Source organism: Terrapene carolina, unplaced genomic scaffold (assembly GCF_002925995.2).
Source record: "Terrapene carolina triunguis isolate 2854851 unplaced genomic scaffold, T_m_triunguis-2.0 Scaffold42, whole genome shotgun sequence".
Lineage (NCBI taxonomy): Eukaryota > Metazoa > Chordata > Testudines > Emydidae > Terrapene > Terrapene triunguis.
In genome coordinates this window covers 32,598,406-32,615,912 of record NW_020664393.1, presented here as the reverse complement: position 1 = coordinate 32,615,912, position 17,507 = coordinate 32,598,406, and the positions used below count along the sequence as shown (strand labels likewise).

The 17,507-nt window shown below is 39.1% G+C and overlaps 1 protein-coding gene across 1 annotated transcript in view; it reads left to right on the top strand.

Moving 5' to 3' along the window:
• The window catches only part of COL19A1 (collagen type XIX alpha 1 chain), a 331,665-nt gene that overhangs the window by 276,651 nt on the left and 37,507 nt on the right, over positions 1 to 17,507 (top strand). Inside the window, exons 31-37 of the mRNA XM_029912234.1 lie at positions 3,281 to 3,334; positions 4,546 to 4,599; positions 9,089 to 9,133; positions 11,559 to 11,609; positions 11,693 to 11,737; positions 12,928 to 12,954; positions 16,205 to 16,258. Coding sequence (XP_029768094.1) covers positions 3,281 to 3,334; positions 4,546 to 4,599; positions 9,089 to 9,133; positions 11,559 to 11,609; positions 11,693 to 11,737; positions 12,928 to 12,954; positions 16,205 to 16,258 — 330 coding nt within the window. The remainder of the gene's footprint in view (positions 1 to 3,280; positions 3,335 to 4,545; positions 4,600 to 9,088; positions 9,134 to 11,558; positions 11,610 to 11,692; positions 11,738 to 12,927; positions 12,955 to 16,204; positions 16,259 to 17,507) is intronic.

Genomic DNA, 17,507 nt, shown 5'->3' with positions numbered 1-17,507 from the left:
CCTTATAGTAGCCCCATCTAAATTGTATTTGCCCAGTTTGTCGATAATTAATGAGGTAGTTGGGGAAACTAATTCAAAATTGTGCACAAATCCCACAAAATATTGGGGGGCCCCCTCCCCACATCTTGAGGAGGCTTGAGTCTCCCTAAATGGCCTTGTCCCCATGTGGATAGATTTTTGTGCTCACCCTAGTCCCCACCTCTCCATCCTTTCCTGATTTCTCCCTTTTCTTCTTTAACTCTTCTACTTCCCCCTGAATTTTCCCTTTTCTGGGCTCCTTTGCTTTCAGATTTTCTGTGACGTATCAGGGGAAAGGTTATGATCTGCTGAAAGTCATTTCTCTATTCATATATGTATATCATTAATGCATATGAAGTTATGAGAATTGTATTGTATGGTTGTCACTAAATCATGCTGTAAATTGGGGAATCAGCCAGATATTAGCTTCCCAGAGGCAACAGGAAGGAAAGTAACCAACACCCAGGCGGAGCATCAAACAGCCCATCAACAGCCATTGTCCAGCAAGGGAGCTACAATGCAGTGACTCACCTGCATGGGGCCACACCAGGGGATTTGCTCAACCTTCCCTAGAGACTCAGTAATGCCCACCAGACATGCCTGGGCTTGTGTATTCCCCAAGCACATGGGACTTAGGGTATAAAACAGAACACAGCAGGCCCATGCTTCATCTTTCTCCTGCCCCCACCTATGCTGCAAGAAACCAAGACACTCAGAAGAAGACTGAAGACTCCAACAGAGGAGGCTGGTCCAGGTTTAAGGGACAAACCTGTATATTAAGGATGCAGTATCCAGTGGGTTGAGAAAAACTGCTTAATCTAGAATTTGCCCAGTCTAATAGGGTTGAGAATTTAGACTGCGTGATTATGTTTTATTTTCTTTTGGTAACTAACTCTGACTTTTTGCCTATCACTTACAATCACTTAAAATCTATCCTTTGTAGTCAATAAATTTGTTTAACTGTGTCAAGGGTTTAGATGTGGGGACCTGCATGAGAACCTCTAAGCTTAACTACCAGCTTAGATCTGGTTTTGCTGCCACCACCCAAATTATTTATGAGTCATTTGGGAAACTCTGTCTATCTCCCCCCCAGAATATCTCCCTCTCAAGTACTATAACCCTTCCCTGGGTAGCCTTGAGAGACTTCTCCACCAATTTCCTGGTGAACACCGATCCAAACCCTTGGATCTTAAAACAAGGAGAAATTAACCATTCTCCCTCCTTTCCCCCACCAATTCCTGGTGAGTCCAGATCCAACCCCCTTGGATCTTAAAACAAGGAAAAATCAATCAGGTTCTTAAAAAGAAGGCTTTTAATTAAAGAAAGAAAGGTAAAAATCATCTCTGTAAAATCAGGATGGAAAATAACTTTACAGGGTAATCAGATTCAAAGAGCCCAGAGGAACCCCCTCTAGCCTTAGGTTCAAAGTTACAGCAAACAGAGGTAAACCCTCTAGCAAAAGGAACATTTACAAGTTGAGAAAACAAAGATAAACCTAACACGCCTTGCCTGGCTGTTACTTACAAGTTTGAAATATGAGAGACTTGTTCAGAAAGATTTGGAGAGCATGGATTGATGTCCGGTCCCTCTTAGTCCCAAGAGCGAACAACCCCCAAAACAAAGAGCACAAACAAAAGCCTTCCCCCTCCCCATGATTTGAAAGTATCTTGTTCCCTTATTGGTCCTTTGGGTCAGGTGTCAGCCAGGTTACCTGAGCTTCTTAACCTTTACAGGTAAAAGGATTTTTGTGTCTCTGGCCAGGAGGGATTTTATAGTATTGTACACAGGAGGGTTGTTACCCTTCCCTTTATAGTTATGACAAACTGTTTATTTTTACCAGTGAGTTTGTATGAAGTGTGTGGCAAAACTGCTCAGGTTTGCAAAGGCTGGTGTATATCCACTTTCCACCAATGAAGTGGTGAGCCAATTAATAAATTTGCACTGCCCATCTTAAGCAGAGGGAGACAGTATATTCATGAGGTACAAAGCTAGGAGCTGGGGGGATTTGGCTGGTGCCTTTCCCTGTGTGATTCATGAGTGGCTCTGGGAGCATTCATGCAATCTAGCTGGCTGGGGGGCTCCACATGCGGTTGAGCTGAGTGATAACAGCACCCGGAAGAGTTTGCTGCTGGTCACTGGCAAGGCATTGTGAGAGACAGCCCAGGCTGGAGAGTTAAGGGAGCACAGTGGTCCCACAGTCCCAGGCTGCACCCTAGGGATCCCGTCACAGAGGTTTTGTGTGCACACTGAGAAAGCAATTTATGATAACTGAAAGCCACGGTCAGTTCTGGAATGCCCTACAAAGAACAGCAGCACCACTGACAGTGAGTGCAAAAAATACCATTTTCCCTCACTCCAAGTACATTGTTATAAAAGAAAAAAACACTTTGGGGAGGTACAGAGAAGTCTTTTTTTGTTGTTCTTTTGGAGACTGAGACCTCCAATCCTATGTTGAGAACCTTTAGAATGTCAATGTAGAAATGATAAGGATAATGGGCTACTTATCTTTGTTCAGATATACTAAGTCTGCATAGTGGTTAAGTGTCTTTCTCTTCCATCACGTGCTCATCACCAGATGTTGCACTAGTACTCTGAATATTAACTGATACAATCATTCCAGGTCTTTTTAGTATTGATATGAGGCATGGATTATAAATTCAAACAAAGAGATTTAACTATTTGCCTTTGAGATGAAGTCTTATTAAAAATATTAAATATATTGTACATGCATGCCGAATGCTAGTGTATTTTCAGGCCATAAAATAGAATTACGAGCAGTAGCTGGAAGAAAAATGTGCAGTAGTTCTTTAAGTGCTATGATAAAAAATCCATAGTTTTTTATTTACATAAAACCAAAATAATTGGGATATTAGGCACAAAGCAACATCCTGCTTAGATATTATCAGGTAATATTGAGAGGTGTGAACAGACGCCTTTCTGAACAGGAAGAAAGTTTATAGTGATAGGAAAAGGAAAAATTGTTTCTGTACTTTGCTCAGACATCATGATCTTATCTACAGAGCTAAAGAGGAAAAGATATAAAGGACAGAAGTTACCAACAGTAATGATGGGGAAGAGTGTAATTTATCCTTCAAACAAGAGGTTATCTATTATGTGCTACTTCAGAACAGTATATGTTTGTTTAGCTAAAAAATAATTTGTATATAAACTGTAACAGTGATGGGTATGATGAATATAATGGATTTCAAGATTAAACCTGTGTTATGGAGAAAAATATACATAAATGTTTTTAATTCCTCAGGGTCTTCAAGGTATTCCAGGACTCCCTGGTCTAACAGGACCTAATGGACCTTCTGTAAGTGTTTGATATAATCTATGATCTAATCTATTCCTTTGGAGGTTACAATAACTGTCTAATGAACCTGTTGTACTCAATATCAAGATGTAATGAAAAGGAGACTAGGTTGAGCCAAATGTTAAAGAAGCTAATAAATCCAATAATCCAGTACTAATTGAAAATTAAAGATGTTATTTTGGGAGTAATGCTTTAGTTTACGGAAAGATGAGATAATTTAATATGAATTTGTGACTCCAGAGATTTAACTTTCACTTAAATAATAGCTTCATATTGGTTCTTCATATTTCTAGCCTGTTCTTTTCTCTGTGGTGCTAATAAAGAGCCAGAGTCTGCCTTCAGTTGACTTCTGGGGAGTTGAATGAATGTCATTGTAAGAGTAACAGAAGTTGGCCCAAGTAGTTTTGTAGAAACAAGTTATGTTGTGAGTTTAAATTCCTGAAAATGTTGCCATTGTCAGAACCATTATTGTGTATATAATTTATAATATGTTTCTTGGTGATATTATCAGGAAATCTATACACAAAATTGATTTGAACGATGTAATAACTTTCAGATAATTATGCATCTGAACCCAAATTATTGGTATAATGTTAGTGATAAATTCTAATAATAATTCTATTTGAACACTCTGAAAACATTGAATCCTGAAACTTAGTAATTATAAAGTGTGACTCTAAATTGGCTATTAATATAGAAAGCCAGTGAGCCACATTTGTAAAGCAATGATAGAAAATGTTATATCTTTTCCATACCCTTAGGAAATACTATTACATTTTACTTCCTATTTAAAAGATGCAGATCACATTGTTTATTGTGCTTATTTTTAATTTCCTGACTGCTTGCAGTACTTAAGTTAAGCTTTCTTTCAAAAACTATAACACATTTAGCAAAGCATAATGGGTAATTATGTAAATTGCCATTTAAGCAGCAAGGCTAAATTCTTAGCAGTATCAAAAGGTGCCAATTAAGGTCACTACATTTAGTCTGCCAAGGTGAAAATGCAACCACAAACACAAGTTTTACCCTTCATAGGGCTTATCAGTAGTATGCAGCTGTTGTATCAGCCAGAAGAAATATAAGCCTAGAGGAGAGACTTAATTAAGTTGAAATGACCTTCAAAAAGTATGAGTTTTAATAACTTAATTGCAATGCAGAACACCTTGTTGTATTGTTTCATCACTAATATGAACCAATCCTATGTGTTTCAGGGAGCAGTAGGAAGACCTGGACATCCCGGTCCAGTTGGGGCAAAAGGTGAAAAGGTATTGAATATTATTCTTTATTTCAGATCCAGTGAAGTCTATGAAGAATTCTCTAGTTCCTTTCCTCACTTATGGTTTTCTTGACACGCCAGAAACTGAGCATGACTACCCAGGGAGTCAAAAGGCTGTGTGGTACAAACAGGAATTGAACAGACAATATTGCTACCCATTTTTGACCCAAGTGGTTAGCCAAAATTTGTGGTCCTACAAGGTTGTTTCTGTTAAGAGGAGAAATTGATGTTGGAGCCAGGTATTTCTATGATGCAATCCTGTTTGTCTATGAAGATGTACACAGCCTCTTTCAGCCAGCTCTCCTGTCTCCTTAGTTTTATACTCCTCTTTTCATGTCTGTTTCTAATGTTTCTTGCTGCTTCCCTCTGTTACACACACACACACACACACACACACACTGCTCCAGTCCAGTCAGTCTTCCACCCCTGATAAGAGCACAATGGAACCCTTCTTGAGCCACATGTCTAACTCCTACCTGAGCCTGGCATGTGGCTTTTTTTTTAGTGCAGGTCCATATTGTTTCAGAGCTCAATGTTTATATTTATTCTGAATGATGAATTTGAAAATTTCCTCTAACAAAACAATAGCAGCAGCAAAGAAAGGAACTCACCTTCCTCCTCCCAGTCACTTAAAACAAAATTAAATGCAAGAAACTTCCTTGTTAACTCAGTACACAGGTTTACTCATAAAAGGTCTGGTAAAGCAAAGTTCCAATAATAACTAACTCAGACTCTGGACACACATTTTCTGTTCTTGGATTTCTGGTTGAGGCTAGCTGGGTGGGATTCCAAGCTCTTTGGAGGACAGGATCATAATTCAAAATGATCTTGATAAATTAGAGAAAGAGTCTGAAATCAATAAGACAAAATTCAGTAAAAAACAAGTGCAAACTTCTGCACTTAGGAAGGAAAAATCAAATGCACAAATACGAAATAACTGGCTACTGCAGAACAGAATCTGGGGGTTATACAAGATCACAAATTGAATATGAACCAACAATGTCATGGTGTTGTAAAAAAGGCAAATGTTATTCTGGGATGTATTCACAGGAGTGTCATACCTAAGACATGGCGGGGTAATTGTTTCATTCTACTTGGAACTGGTTAGAGCTCAGCCGAAGTAGTGTCCAGTTTGGAGCACATAATCTAAGAAAGATGTGGATAAATTGGAGAGAGTCCAGAAGAGAGCAACAAAAAATGATGATAGGTTAAGATGATAAGAAAACCTGACCATGAGGAAAGGTTAAAAGAATTGGGCATGTTTAGTCTACAGAAGAGAAGTCTGATGGGGGGGACATAAGTCTTCAAATATGTGAAAGGTTGTTGTAAAGAAGACAGTGATCTACCGTGTCCACAGAGGGTAGAACAGTTAACTGGCTTGGTTTGCAGCAAGGGAGATTTAGGTTATATATTAGGGAAATGTTTCTAACTATAAGGATAGTTAAACACTGGAATAGGTTACCAAGGAAGGTTTTGGAATCCCCATCATTGCAGGTTTTCAGAACAGGTTAGACAAACACCTGAGTGTCCAAAGATTTAATAACTATGGTAAGTGCACTATATAGATCATCCAAAACAGTGATTCAAGCATGTTTGAGCAACAAGCCCCTTTGAAGTAACAAGCCCCTTTGAAGTAATAATCAGACTGCATCAGGGTTGACCCTCAGTCTGCTGCTGTGTATCATATTGATGGACTACATCAGCAGAAAGATCTTAATGGGGAAAAGGTCACAAGTTGCTATATGCAGACAAAATAGCAATATGGATGTTCTCAAAAGAAGACCTTGGGGAAATAATAAATCAGTGATTTGACCAGCCAAGCAGGCCTGGGATGAAAATGAACATTACTAAGACTGAGGTCATGTAGGTCAGTAGAGGTGCCACAGGAAACTGGATATAGAGATTAATGGAATACAGCTACACCAGACTGACCAGTTTAAGAACCTTAGTGGCTGGGTTACAGAAGACAGTGAGATAGTATATCAGATACAGTTCAAACTAGAGAATGCTGGAAGAATGAGGAATAACATGGCAGGTTTTGTATGACAAGCATATGCCATTTACAGAACACGGGTGCATCCAACAATGTTGTATGGCACAGAAGCATGGTCACTAAAGAAATGGTAGCTTCAATACCTACAGGTTTTTGAGATGGGATGCCTTCAAGGTATATAGAGTTCGAAAAGACAGATTTCAAAATGAAAGCATTAGAATGGAAGTCAGGTCTATGATGTAGCTGACAAAATCCAGGAAGCATGACTTCACTGTTTGGACACATACAGAGGATGAATGAAGAGGACCTGGTGAAGATAGCATGGCAGGAGAAGATGGTAGGAAAGAGACTCCAAGGAAAGCCGAGGAAGTGGTGGGTGGATTGCATCAAAGAAAATGGTAAGCAGGTGGACATTAGTGCAGCCTGAGACAGATGAACATCCTGTTTGCATGACATCCTGATGCCAGATGATGGAATTAGGGGAAAGAGAAGAGGAAGAAGTTAGAAAAACACCTGTCAGGGATGGTGTGATAGGATGGTGTGATAGGACTGTGAGTCACCTTGTTACCCCCTCACCTCCAGCAAGAGAAAGACTTGTTTGTGCTTAACTGGGTGTCAGCTCCCTGATACCACCAGCCTTTTCGTCATCCAATTTCCTCTGGACAATGCCAACCCTACTTTGTCTGGCAAATTAACAACAGGTGTGTCCCAGTCCCCAAGCTCCTTTGATGCATTCCCCTATAGTGTCCAGCCCTTTATTCATGGAACACTTGCAGGAATACCAGCTTGTATAATTCAACTCAGGATTCTCACCTTGCTTAATACCACAGCACTGAGATATATTTATAGGGAAAACAATATGTTTATTATCAAAGATTCAAGAGTTAGTGAGTAAGGATAATGGAAGCAAAAGGTTACATAAAAACGAAAATCATATCACACTTTCTAGAGACTAAACTTGCCTTAGTAGGCTAATCTTCTGTCTGAAGAAGTTTATCTCCCCCCAAATGTCTTCTGAAGCATTTCAACCAAGGTTGGTTGAGATACCATTTTCATGAATGTAAATTTACTGCCCATTTACTTCCTAAGTGCAAGATGACAGGCTGTCTTCTATGTTCCCATAATATAGTCCAGCAGACCTTTGAAGTGTATCTCAAGATATTCCTGTTGTGTGCTCTTCTGTGTTGTCTTTGTATCTCTCTGTTGACTTTGTATGTAATGTTCCACCATTGTGTCGGCTTACAATGCTTAATTTACAGGCCAACAAGGAGACAGGAGAATAAACATCTTTTGTCTGTCAGGACCACTTTTTTTCCTCCACCTCTGCTGTGATACAGAATCTAAGAATATAATTGAAAATTATATTTTCAATTTACATATATAACTCCTCACCTAATAGGAGGAGTTATACGTTCACAACTATATTACCAACCAGTATGATACTGGCTTTCATTTAAGGCTTCACACAACTATCTTTGGTGAACCAGAATGTACATACCAGAATCAGAATATTCTTGTAACACACTTGCCAGTTGGCACTGAGGGTTTATGGGTCACAGATCATCTAGGTGTACTAGGTCCTGTCTCACCGTGGGATAGATGGTCTTCTCATGGTCTCTTCCAGCCCTGCATTTCCATGATTCTGTGTTTTTATTGACTCGTAATAGTGACATTACCAGAAGAACTGACTTCCATGGGACAGTGCTTCATGTCATAACATAAAAACGTAGCAGCCCACACTTGTTCAGAGTGCCCACTAGTATGTAAACTGTTTGGGGAGCCTGCTCACATGTATCCCATTTCAGTCCATGTCAGCCCAACAGGCAACAGATATAACCTACCCAAAGTTAGACCATCATCACAATTCACTACAAAAAGTGATGAATTCATTCTTTCTGTCATATTTCAATGATAGGTTTGTTCTTGTTTTGTTCTGGGTTTTTTGTTTTGTTTTGGTCTAAGTGATGGTTGTTTCTTTATAACTTAATCCATAAACTGAAGATTATGTTCAACAAAGTGGTTTATGATTTATGAAAATTATTCTGAACTTTTATTTTCTAACTTTTGTTTATTGCTATGAAGTTTAACATCTTTCTTGCTGCCTTTTCTCCCAATAATATGAAGCGTATATTGTATTCAGTTACTCAAATCACTCTAGCTTACAAGTAAAACTACTATGTTAAAATTTCCATAAGGAAACCTATTGAAAATAATCAGTGTCATAGGGCTAAGACTCTAGATCTAATATAATGATATTATTCCCATATCTGCTCACTCATTTGTTTGTTTATTTATGTTATTTTACTTAGGGGATTAAGATGAAACTAGAGAGAAGGGAGGCCAAATTAACCTCTTATATAGCTGTACTTATCCAAAAAAGGAGAAGGAGGAGGGTCATATAGATTGTATTTCTTGTTTATTATCATTGTGCTAGGTATTACATCAGTTTCAGTAAATGAAATGTATGAATCTTATATTGTCATAGGGTAATGAGGGTTCTCCTGGAAAGCCTGGATCACCTGGACCTCCAGTAAGTCATTTGTTTCATATTCTGAATAATATATTTTGATAATTTACCTAAGGATGTCGTGGATTCTCCAAGTCTTTGAATCAACATTGGATGTCTATCTAAATCTAAAAGATATGCTATAGCTCAAGCAGAAGCATATGGACTTGATCCAAGAGACATTTGGGCAGTCTTGCACAGGATGAAAGATTACATGATCATAATGTCAAGTATCAGAGGGGTAGCCATGTTAGTCTGGATCTGTAAAAAGCAACGTTGTTTTTTACATGATCATAATAGTCCCTTTTGGCCCAAGCTCCTATTGACATCAGTAGCCAAGATTTCACCCTATGAATCTCTGAAAATAATATGAGTACTTTTTTCTGTAAAGCGCTCTTCATAAAATATTTCTTTTTAAAAATACAAAATACAGTAAAATACAAAATGCTTTAAGAATATAACAGGCAGGTATGGAGAAAATATACTAAAACAATATGAGGTTTGAGGGGACAGATTCTTCCTTTATAAATCTAGAGTCAGGGTGCAGGCCACCTGTTCAGGTTGTACATGGCATCTTGTACAGCCAATGGGTTGTAGTAGTATCTGACTGCATGACCATTCCCTGTTCTGCCCCTTTTTCGTTCCCCGCATCCACAACTGTGACTATTCTGCTGCAGCCTACTGGTTTCACCAATAAAGTGTATGAAAGTTAAAGTAAAATAAAACCAGCCATATTTATTTACATTCATTTGTTTTGCATGATAAAACTTCACATTTTAAAGTCTTCTGAACTCAATAAATTTCTCTTTCGTACTGAAAACACATTGTAGTTCAAGTGCAAATTGATTTGGGGATGGAAAAGGTGCATGTCATCTTTGGTCTTCACTTTGTCATTCTCCCTTTACTTATGCATACATTTTATAAATCTCCATCTATGAAAAAAGATTACATCCATATATCCTTCCTTCACCTTAAATATCCCGTGAATAGAATTTGAAAAAATATAAATCTCTTTTCAGAAGCAAAAGTTTCATCCATTCGTATCTTGAATACACTTGAGTTAACTTGTGCTTTTTGTGCTTTGGAGGTCAACAGGCTGTAAACATTTAGCATAAACTGGTAGTTCAGCTATTGAATTTTATTGAATTCATAATGTTTCTTCTGAATTTATTAGTGTCTCATCTGTCAAATTTGAGCATTAATTCAAAGCTATAATACAAGCCTCTATACTCTTGAAGTACTTGAAGCCTGACTCAAATGCTTTGCAGTTTTAATTTAAAAAGTAACTTTTTAAGGTGATAAAAAATGAAATGTACAATACCTTGAATTCCTTTACCTTCATTTGGCCAGTCACATAAATGGTTTGGCAATTTTATATAATAAAAATTATACAGTTACCTTAGGATTCATGAGCCTTCATTTTTATAAGCTGATAAAAAGCCCAATCCTCCATTCATCATACATCCCAAACTCTTAACTGACTTCACTGGAGTTTTTGCAGGACAGACCTGTCACAGTTCGGGGCAGTTGCACCTATATTCCCTCTCTAGGGTCCCACAAGGGCACCCACTCATAGGCTTTCAGCTGCCCAGCCGCCACCACTCTGGGTGTAGACACATGTCTCTCTCCCTTCTGAGCATGGTAATTCCAGGCTCCCTGCCTACACAGTATTCCCCAGGAAAGTCAGGCTGCCTAAACAGGCCTGCTTTACTTTTCTCCTCAGAGATGGTAAACAGGGTAATTGCCACAATTAAGTTGCAACACAGCTCTTTCTAAGCAAGTACATTTATTTTAAGGAAAAGCGTTACAGAGAAAACATGTTAACAATAAAAGAACCTACTTACGTGCCAATAAACATACGAGAGATCACCCCCTGACTACAACAAGGGCTGTGGCCAGTGAATCGTCCTTTGCACCCCACCAAGGGTTTATTCTGTGGTCACAACTTCATAACAGCAGTTAGCTCAGAACAAACACGAAGACTGGGCCATGTCCTTCCAAGGATTGGGGCCCCCCTTGGACAGAAGGTTCTGTCCATTTGCTGGATCAGAAAGAATGCACTTTTCTTTGTTGGCCCCTGAAGAATCCGGTTTGAACCAGTATTTGAGAACCTCTTTCCAGGGTGGTAGCCCTCTGGAGGTGTTACAACCTGAGTGAATTTGCCTAACCACCCCCGACTCCTCTTAGTTCCTGGAGAGCTGAGGCCCCCCTCCTCCATGGAATTACACACAGTCCCTGACCTACAAAGATAATAAACTGAATTCAATAAGGTTTGTCCAGGATATTGCAGGTAGTTGCCATATCTGTCACAAGACGCATTAACAGAAATGGTACTTTGGCTTTGTTGTGTACTAACAAATCAAAGGATGAAAGGCTGTTTTTCCATTGATTTCACCTTCATAGTTGTGATATTTTTTAAAATATTTTCTGAATATTTTCCTATTTTAAGGGTATGCCTTACAATGAAAGGAATGGAATGAGCAGCTTATATAAGCTACAGGTATTTTTCTTTATTAAATAATTTAACTTTTTTTTCCTGATTACTGCCTTATGAAACAAATGAAAATTGTTTTCTTTCCCCAGGGAGGTGTAAGTGTTGCTACTTATCCTGGTCCGCCGGGCCCTCCTGTAAGTATTTAATAGATATTATCTGTAATATTTAGTTTAAAACATTTACAGAAAGCTTCATATCTTGCATGCAACTTGTTTGTTGGGTAACAGAAAACTTTACATTTGAAAAATAACAATAAACAATTCAAATAGGATGTGACTGATACACATTAATAATAAAACACACATTTCGTAAGTATGTGTAATAAACAGCTTAGCAGACACTGGGAGAATGACTAAAATTTCAATATAAATATTGATAATTACAACCCTAGATTTTGCTGAATAGTACTTTAAAAAATGTCAGTACCCTGATTAAAATTAATGGGATTACTCCTTTGAGTAAGTGCAGTTTAATATGAATATAGGTTGCAGAACTGGGCGCAAAAATAATTTGATCTTGGACTATATATTGCAGTAATGTAATAATTCTTAAAACATATAGTGCACTTTTTATCTTTAGAGGCAGTGTTGTTTAGTAGTGCATTAAATTTGGTGCTGAAAATAAGGAATTCATTAATTCTAGTCTAGTGCTGTCACTGACTCGCTGCATAGCTTTGGACAAGTCTCTTAATTTCTCTGCCTCCGTTTCCCCATCTGTCTACCCTACCTCTCTGGATGATGAGGAGAATGTGGGAGTCATATGGACTGAATGTATCCCTCCCCTCAATTTTCATGAATTCCATAGGTGCTGCTGTCATCCTGGCTGAGAGCTCTGAAAGAGATCTGTCAGGCAGTGGTAACCTTTGGGCTATTCTGCCCCTTTGCATTCCTGTGTGTCTAAGGTGGACTCTGTCTGCCCCTCTTACACATACAGTTGGACTGTGGAGCCAGAGAGCCACATGGTTAGTGCCTTTGTGATGTTATAGCCATAGGCAGACTCCACCCCTGGCCTTAATCATTTTGGCAGCTGTGTAAACCCTTTGTGGCCACTGCTTTCCCCTTTGTGATATCATTTGCACTTCGTGGCATAGAATCAAGCCAGGCCACAGAGATATGCCCTGCTCTGCACTATAGAATAACACACACTAGGATTTGACCCAAATTTAACAAAATAAGATTGCTGCTAGTAGTGATTCTGAATACACTACTCTACCGTTTTTTTTATAATTGTTATATATTTTTATTATGGTAGTGTTAAAGACACCACATTCTTGTCTAATTGTGTTCTGTTATTTTCTAATACCTTTGTTAATCCTTCTTTGCAGGGTCCAAAAGGTGATCCTGGCACAATGGTATGTATATTTTATTGGAATGTGTCATTTCAGTCATACTGACAAGTGTGTCTTCATGAGTTGGAAGGTGGGGATGATGAGGAGAAGCAGTTGGAGGACTACTAGGGAACTGAGGACTTCATAGGTCATCAGAAGAGCCCTCCCAAAAGCTCAAAGTATGGTCCTAGCCATGTGAGTGGGAAAGTCCAGGAAGTTGAGCAGGAAGTTACTCTATCAATACATTTAAGAAAACTTGTTTTATAACCAAGGCTAGAGAAATGTACAGCTCCGGGTTAATAGACTTCTTTTTACAGTTGTTAATATTATGTTCAGTGATACATTATATAAGCTGCCTGTGGATTTTGTTCTCTGTTTAGTAATCTATAGAGGCATTTAAGTATGAAGAATTTGTATTATTTCAAGAGATTAAATCACTACTTGAAGTATGCCCCGTAGAAATAAAGATGGAAAATATTTTAATTTTGAGCCCAATGCAGTAACACGTAAAGTTGAAATTGCTCATCGGCGGTGATCACATTGTACCAGCATTTAGCAACCAGAAGACTATGTTTTCTTAAGGAACAGCGTAATGAGGGATTAATGCTCAAAAGTAATTAGAATATGATCAGGCTGTCTGTAGCTGCCAAGAAGTTGATGATAATTGGAGCCACAGTACATCTCAATTGTATAGCTTCACATTCAAAACCTATCTTAATAAAGCCAATTCACTGAATGCTTTGCTGTTTCTCCTCAAAGATTGCAGTGTGCCCTTTTCACAAAACCTTTATATTTCATATATTTACATTTTTGGAACAAATAGAAAAGCTTTGCAATGCCCAGGTTTTGGTAGATATTGTTTGTACTTTGACACCATGAAATATTTTTTCAGTTTTAATATGACATTTTTAAAGAGCCCGTAGGAAGCAAGTAGCTCCCAAACAAGATACATACATTTGTAATAACTGCCAAAGAGCATGCAAATTTCAGAATGGACTAGTCAGTCACATGAGACATTGAAAACCGTCTACATCATAGGCTGTAATTCCCACCATCTCTCGCAGAGGAAAGGATGCCAATTTATTTAACATAATGCAATGGGTGCCATTAAAAACTGGACATTTACCACTCACAGCAGTTAAATCTACCACAGTCTAAGGCAGTGGTTCCCAAACTTGTTCCGCTGCTTGTGCAGGGAAAGCCCCTGGCAGGCCGGGCTGGTTTGTTTACCTGCCGCGTTCGCAGGTTCGGCTGATCATGGCTCCCAAGGGCCACGATTCGCTGCTCCAGGCCAATGGGAGCTGCTGGAAGTGGCAGCCAGTACGTCCCTCAGCCTATGCCACTTCCAGCAGCTCCCATTGGCCTGGAGCAGCGAACCGCAGTCACTGGGAGACGCGTTCGGCCGAACCTGAGGACGCGTCAGATAAACAAACCAGCCCAGCCCGCCAGGGGATTTCCCTGCACAAGCGGTGGAACAAGTTTGGGAACCACTGGTCTAAGGAATGCCACAAATTCCATGGTCATGGGGGACAAAGCAGCACAAACCCACATTTACAGGACTGCACCGTTGCAGTAAAGGAGGTAAAATGACCCTTTCACAATCAACATGGCAGAATCATGGCCAGCAGAGCTATTTTGCATAGTGAACCAGCTAGTCAACCCAGACTGCCTAGCCCAGACACAAGATCCCAGCATCAACTGCTGTGAAGAACTATCAGCATCCTTCACTGAAAAGTTCAATAGAATGTGTACAGAGCCCAACAGGAAAGATTAAAAAGGGAAATGCTTTGAAAAGCTGGACAAGATGTTTTCTATGCCTTCCATTGAAGCCATACATGTGTCACAATGGTGTGAAGCCTTGGGATCTACTTTTACTCCTTATTAAACTTGGATGATGAGGTATAGTTTCCAAAAATACCATCTTGTACCTCCAGCTTGCTAGGAAATGTCCCTTCCTTCCATATGAGGACCTGACCATGGTGATCCATGCATTTGTCACCACCAGGCTGGATTAACATAACTCATTGTATCTAAAGCTGAATGTGAAGATGATGCAATGACTGCCTACCTTCTCCATATCTCTGGTCACTTAGAACACATTATGCCTGTGCACAAGTCCTTCCACTGGACAGACTCAAGTCAGCTTCTGATGACAGTTTAAGGTTTTGGTCCTCATTTTCAAAGCAATTAGTGGATGAAGCCCCAGCTACATCAAAGACCAAATTTTGATATATGAACCCATGTGATATCTGCACTCCTCTAGTACAGTGCAGGTTACAAAGTGCAGGATGAAGTATGTGAAAGCTAGGAACAAAGCATTCTCTGTCGAGGGGCTCTTGGTAGGGAACAGTCTTTCAGAAGAGATTGGGCAAATCCAGAGTCTCACCATCTTTAGAAAAAAGCCTTTCCACCACGAGTAATACTTGGAATTTGAACAACTCTTCTATTCCCAAACCACTCTCAATCCCCTAAATCCTCAGAAAATCTCTCTATCCCAGAGTTCTGACCCCATTAAAGGGAGAAGTTACAGAGATGCCATGAAATCCCTTTGGGATTTTGTTATTGATTTTACATGTAAAGCACCCAGATACTATGGTGATGGGCAGTAGTACAAAACTCCAAGATAGCTAGATAAATAGCTTGTTATGGTAAATGTCCCTTTTTTTTTTTTTTTTTTTTTTTTTTGGGCACTCACTATTGTCTGTAAAGCTGAATTACTGTTCAGTAGTTGCTACATCATCTCACTCATTTTCTGGCTTTTCTTCCAAAGCTCATAGACTTAATGCTGGAGTGCTCCTGATCTACACATCCCTAGGGAGAATAGGCTTTACTTAGCTAACAGAGTTTTGCTCTGAAGCCTCTAGATGCATCTTTTTTTACAGTCAAAAGGAGAATTCTAGAGTAACCTTGCAACCCATGTTACTTCTCTAATTGACAAGATATATTCAAATCTCTCACTTTATTGACCGAAAGTGGTTTAGTGCTGACCTTGACCAAGTAGATAACCAGAGGGGATTCTCTCTGATTAGGTTTTTAATCATAATTGAAACAATTAATCAGAAAATAAACACGTACTTGTTCTGGGAATAGTTCTAATTCTCAGGTCATAAAAACAACACATAGCAAAAGCTGTTCACTCAAAGTAAATACAATATTTAGCTGATTGTTAAATAATCTCAAGTTGAATGCTTTGCTTTTATATGCTATATTACAATTTTTATATGTCATTCAGAATGCAGAATTATTAATCTAAGCAACACTTTAAAAAAAACAGGGAGAACCAGGTCCAATGGGACTACCTGGACTAGAGGGATTTCCAGGAGAAAAGGTAAGACTTTATTAAAGAAAAATATCCTCTCTTTTTTTCAATTGGTATTGTTGTTTCTTTTGTATATCTACAGTGTTTATTGGCAGGGAAATGTTTCTTTCATTTAAGAGGCTGTTCACTTGTTGATGGTGTCTATCTGCAGCAGAATGTTTCATGAAAGATTGGGTCTGCATATGTAGAAATGTTGCATGCCTACTGTATTTTCATTTTCTGTTTAAATCTAGGTCTAAATAATACAATTAAATCAATGTAAAATTCCATTTTTTCAGGAATAACAAGTTGTGTGTAATCAACCTTCCATCCTTTACCAGTCGTTCATTCTATTCCATTAGTATTAGAACGGCCACTTTGATTTTACTAAACAAGCTACTTCCTTGATTAATGCTGATTAGAAGTGCAAAGCACTCCTTAGCAGAAGACACGAACCCTTTGATATGCCCCTAGGTATGTTCACTGGTTTTTATTCCCCTTGACCAAACATCATCTTCCTCATCTAATCTAGTTATGCTGTCCATTATAAATGCATTTCTGAGGGAAAGATCCCACCTGATAGTGCTATAGTCTAGTACTGTAACCCTCAGACTGACTGCATGCATGACTTTTACAAAGAAGGCTAATTTAAATGAGACTAAAAATCTAAGCAAAGTGGACCAAATCCAGAGAGATGCTGAGAACCTGCAACTTCCAGTGGGCCCAGTCCTGCTTCCAATGAAGCTAAAGGCAACTCTCTTGCCTTGTAGGATTTGACCTGCTATTTTTAAATATGAGGATTGTAACCATTTTTGTTTTGCACTTCTTATGTTATAATGAGTCTGTATCATAGAATCATAGAATATTAGGGCTGGAAGGGACCTCAGGAGGTCATCTAGTCCAACCCCCTACTCAAAGCACGACCAATCCCCAACTAAATCATCCCAGCCAAGGCTTTGTCAAGCCTGACCTTAAAAACCTCTAAGGAAGGAGATTCCACCACCTCCCTAGGTAACCCATTCCAGGGCTTCACCACCCTCCTAGTGAAAAAGTTTTTCCTAATATTCAACCTAACCCCCCCCCCCCCCCCCCCCCCCACTGCAACTTGAGACCGTTACTCCTTGTTCTGTCATCTGCTACCACTGAGAACAGTCTAGATCCATCCCCTTTGGAACCCCCTTTCATAGATTCATAGATTCTAGGACTGGAAGGGACCTCGAGAGGTCATCGAATCCAGTCCCCTGCCCGCATGGCAGGACCAAATACTGTCTAGACCATC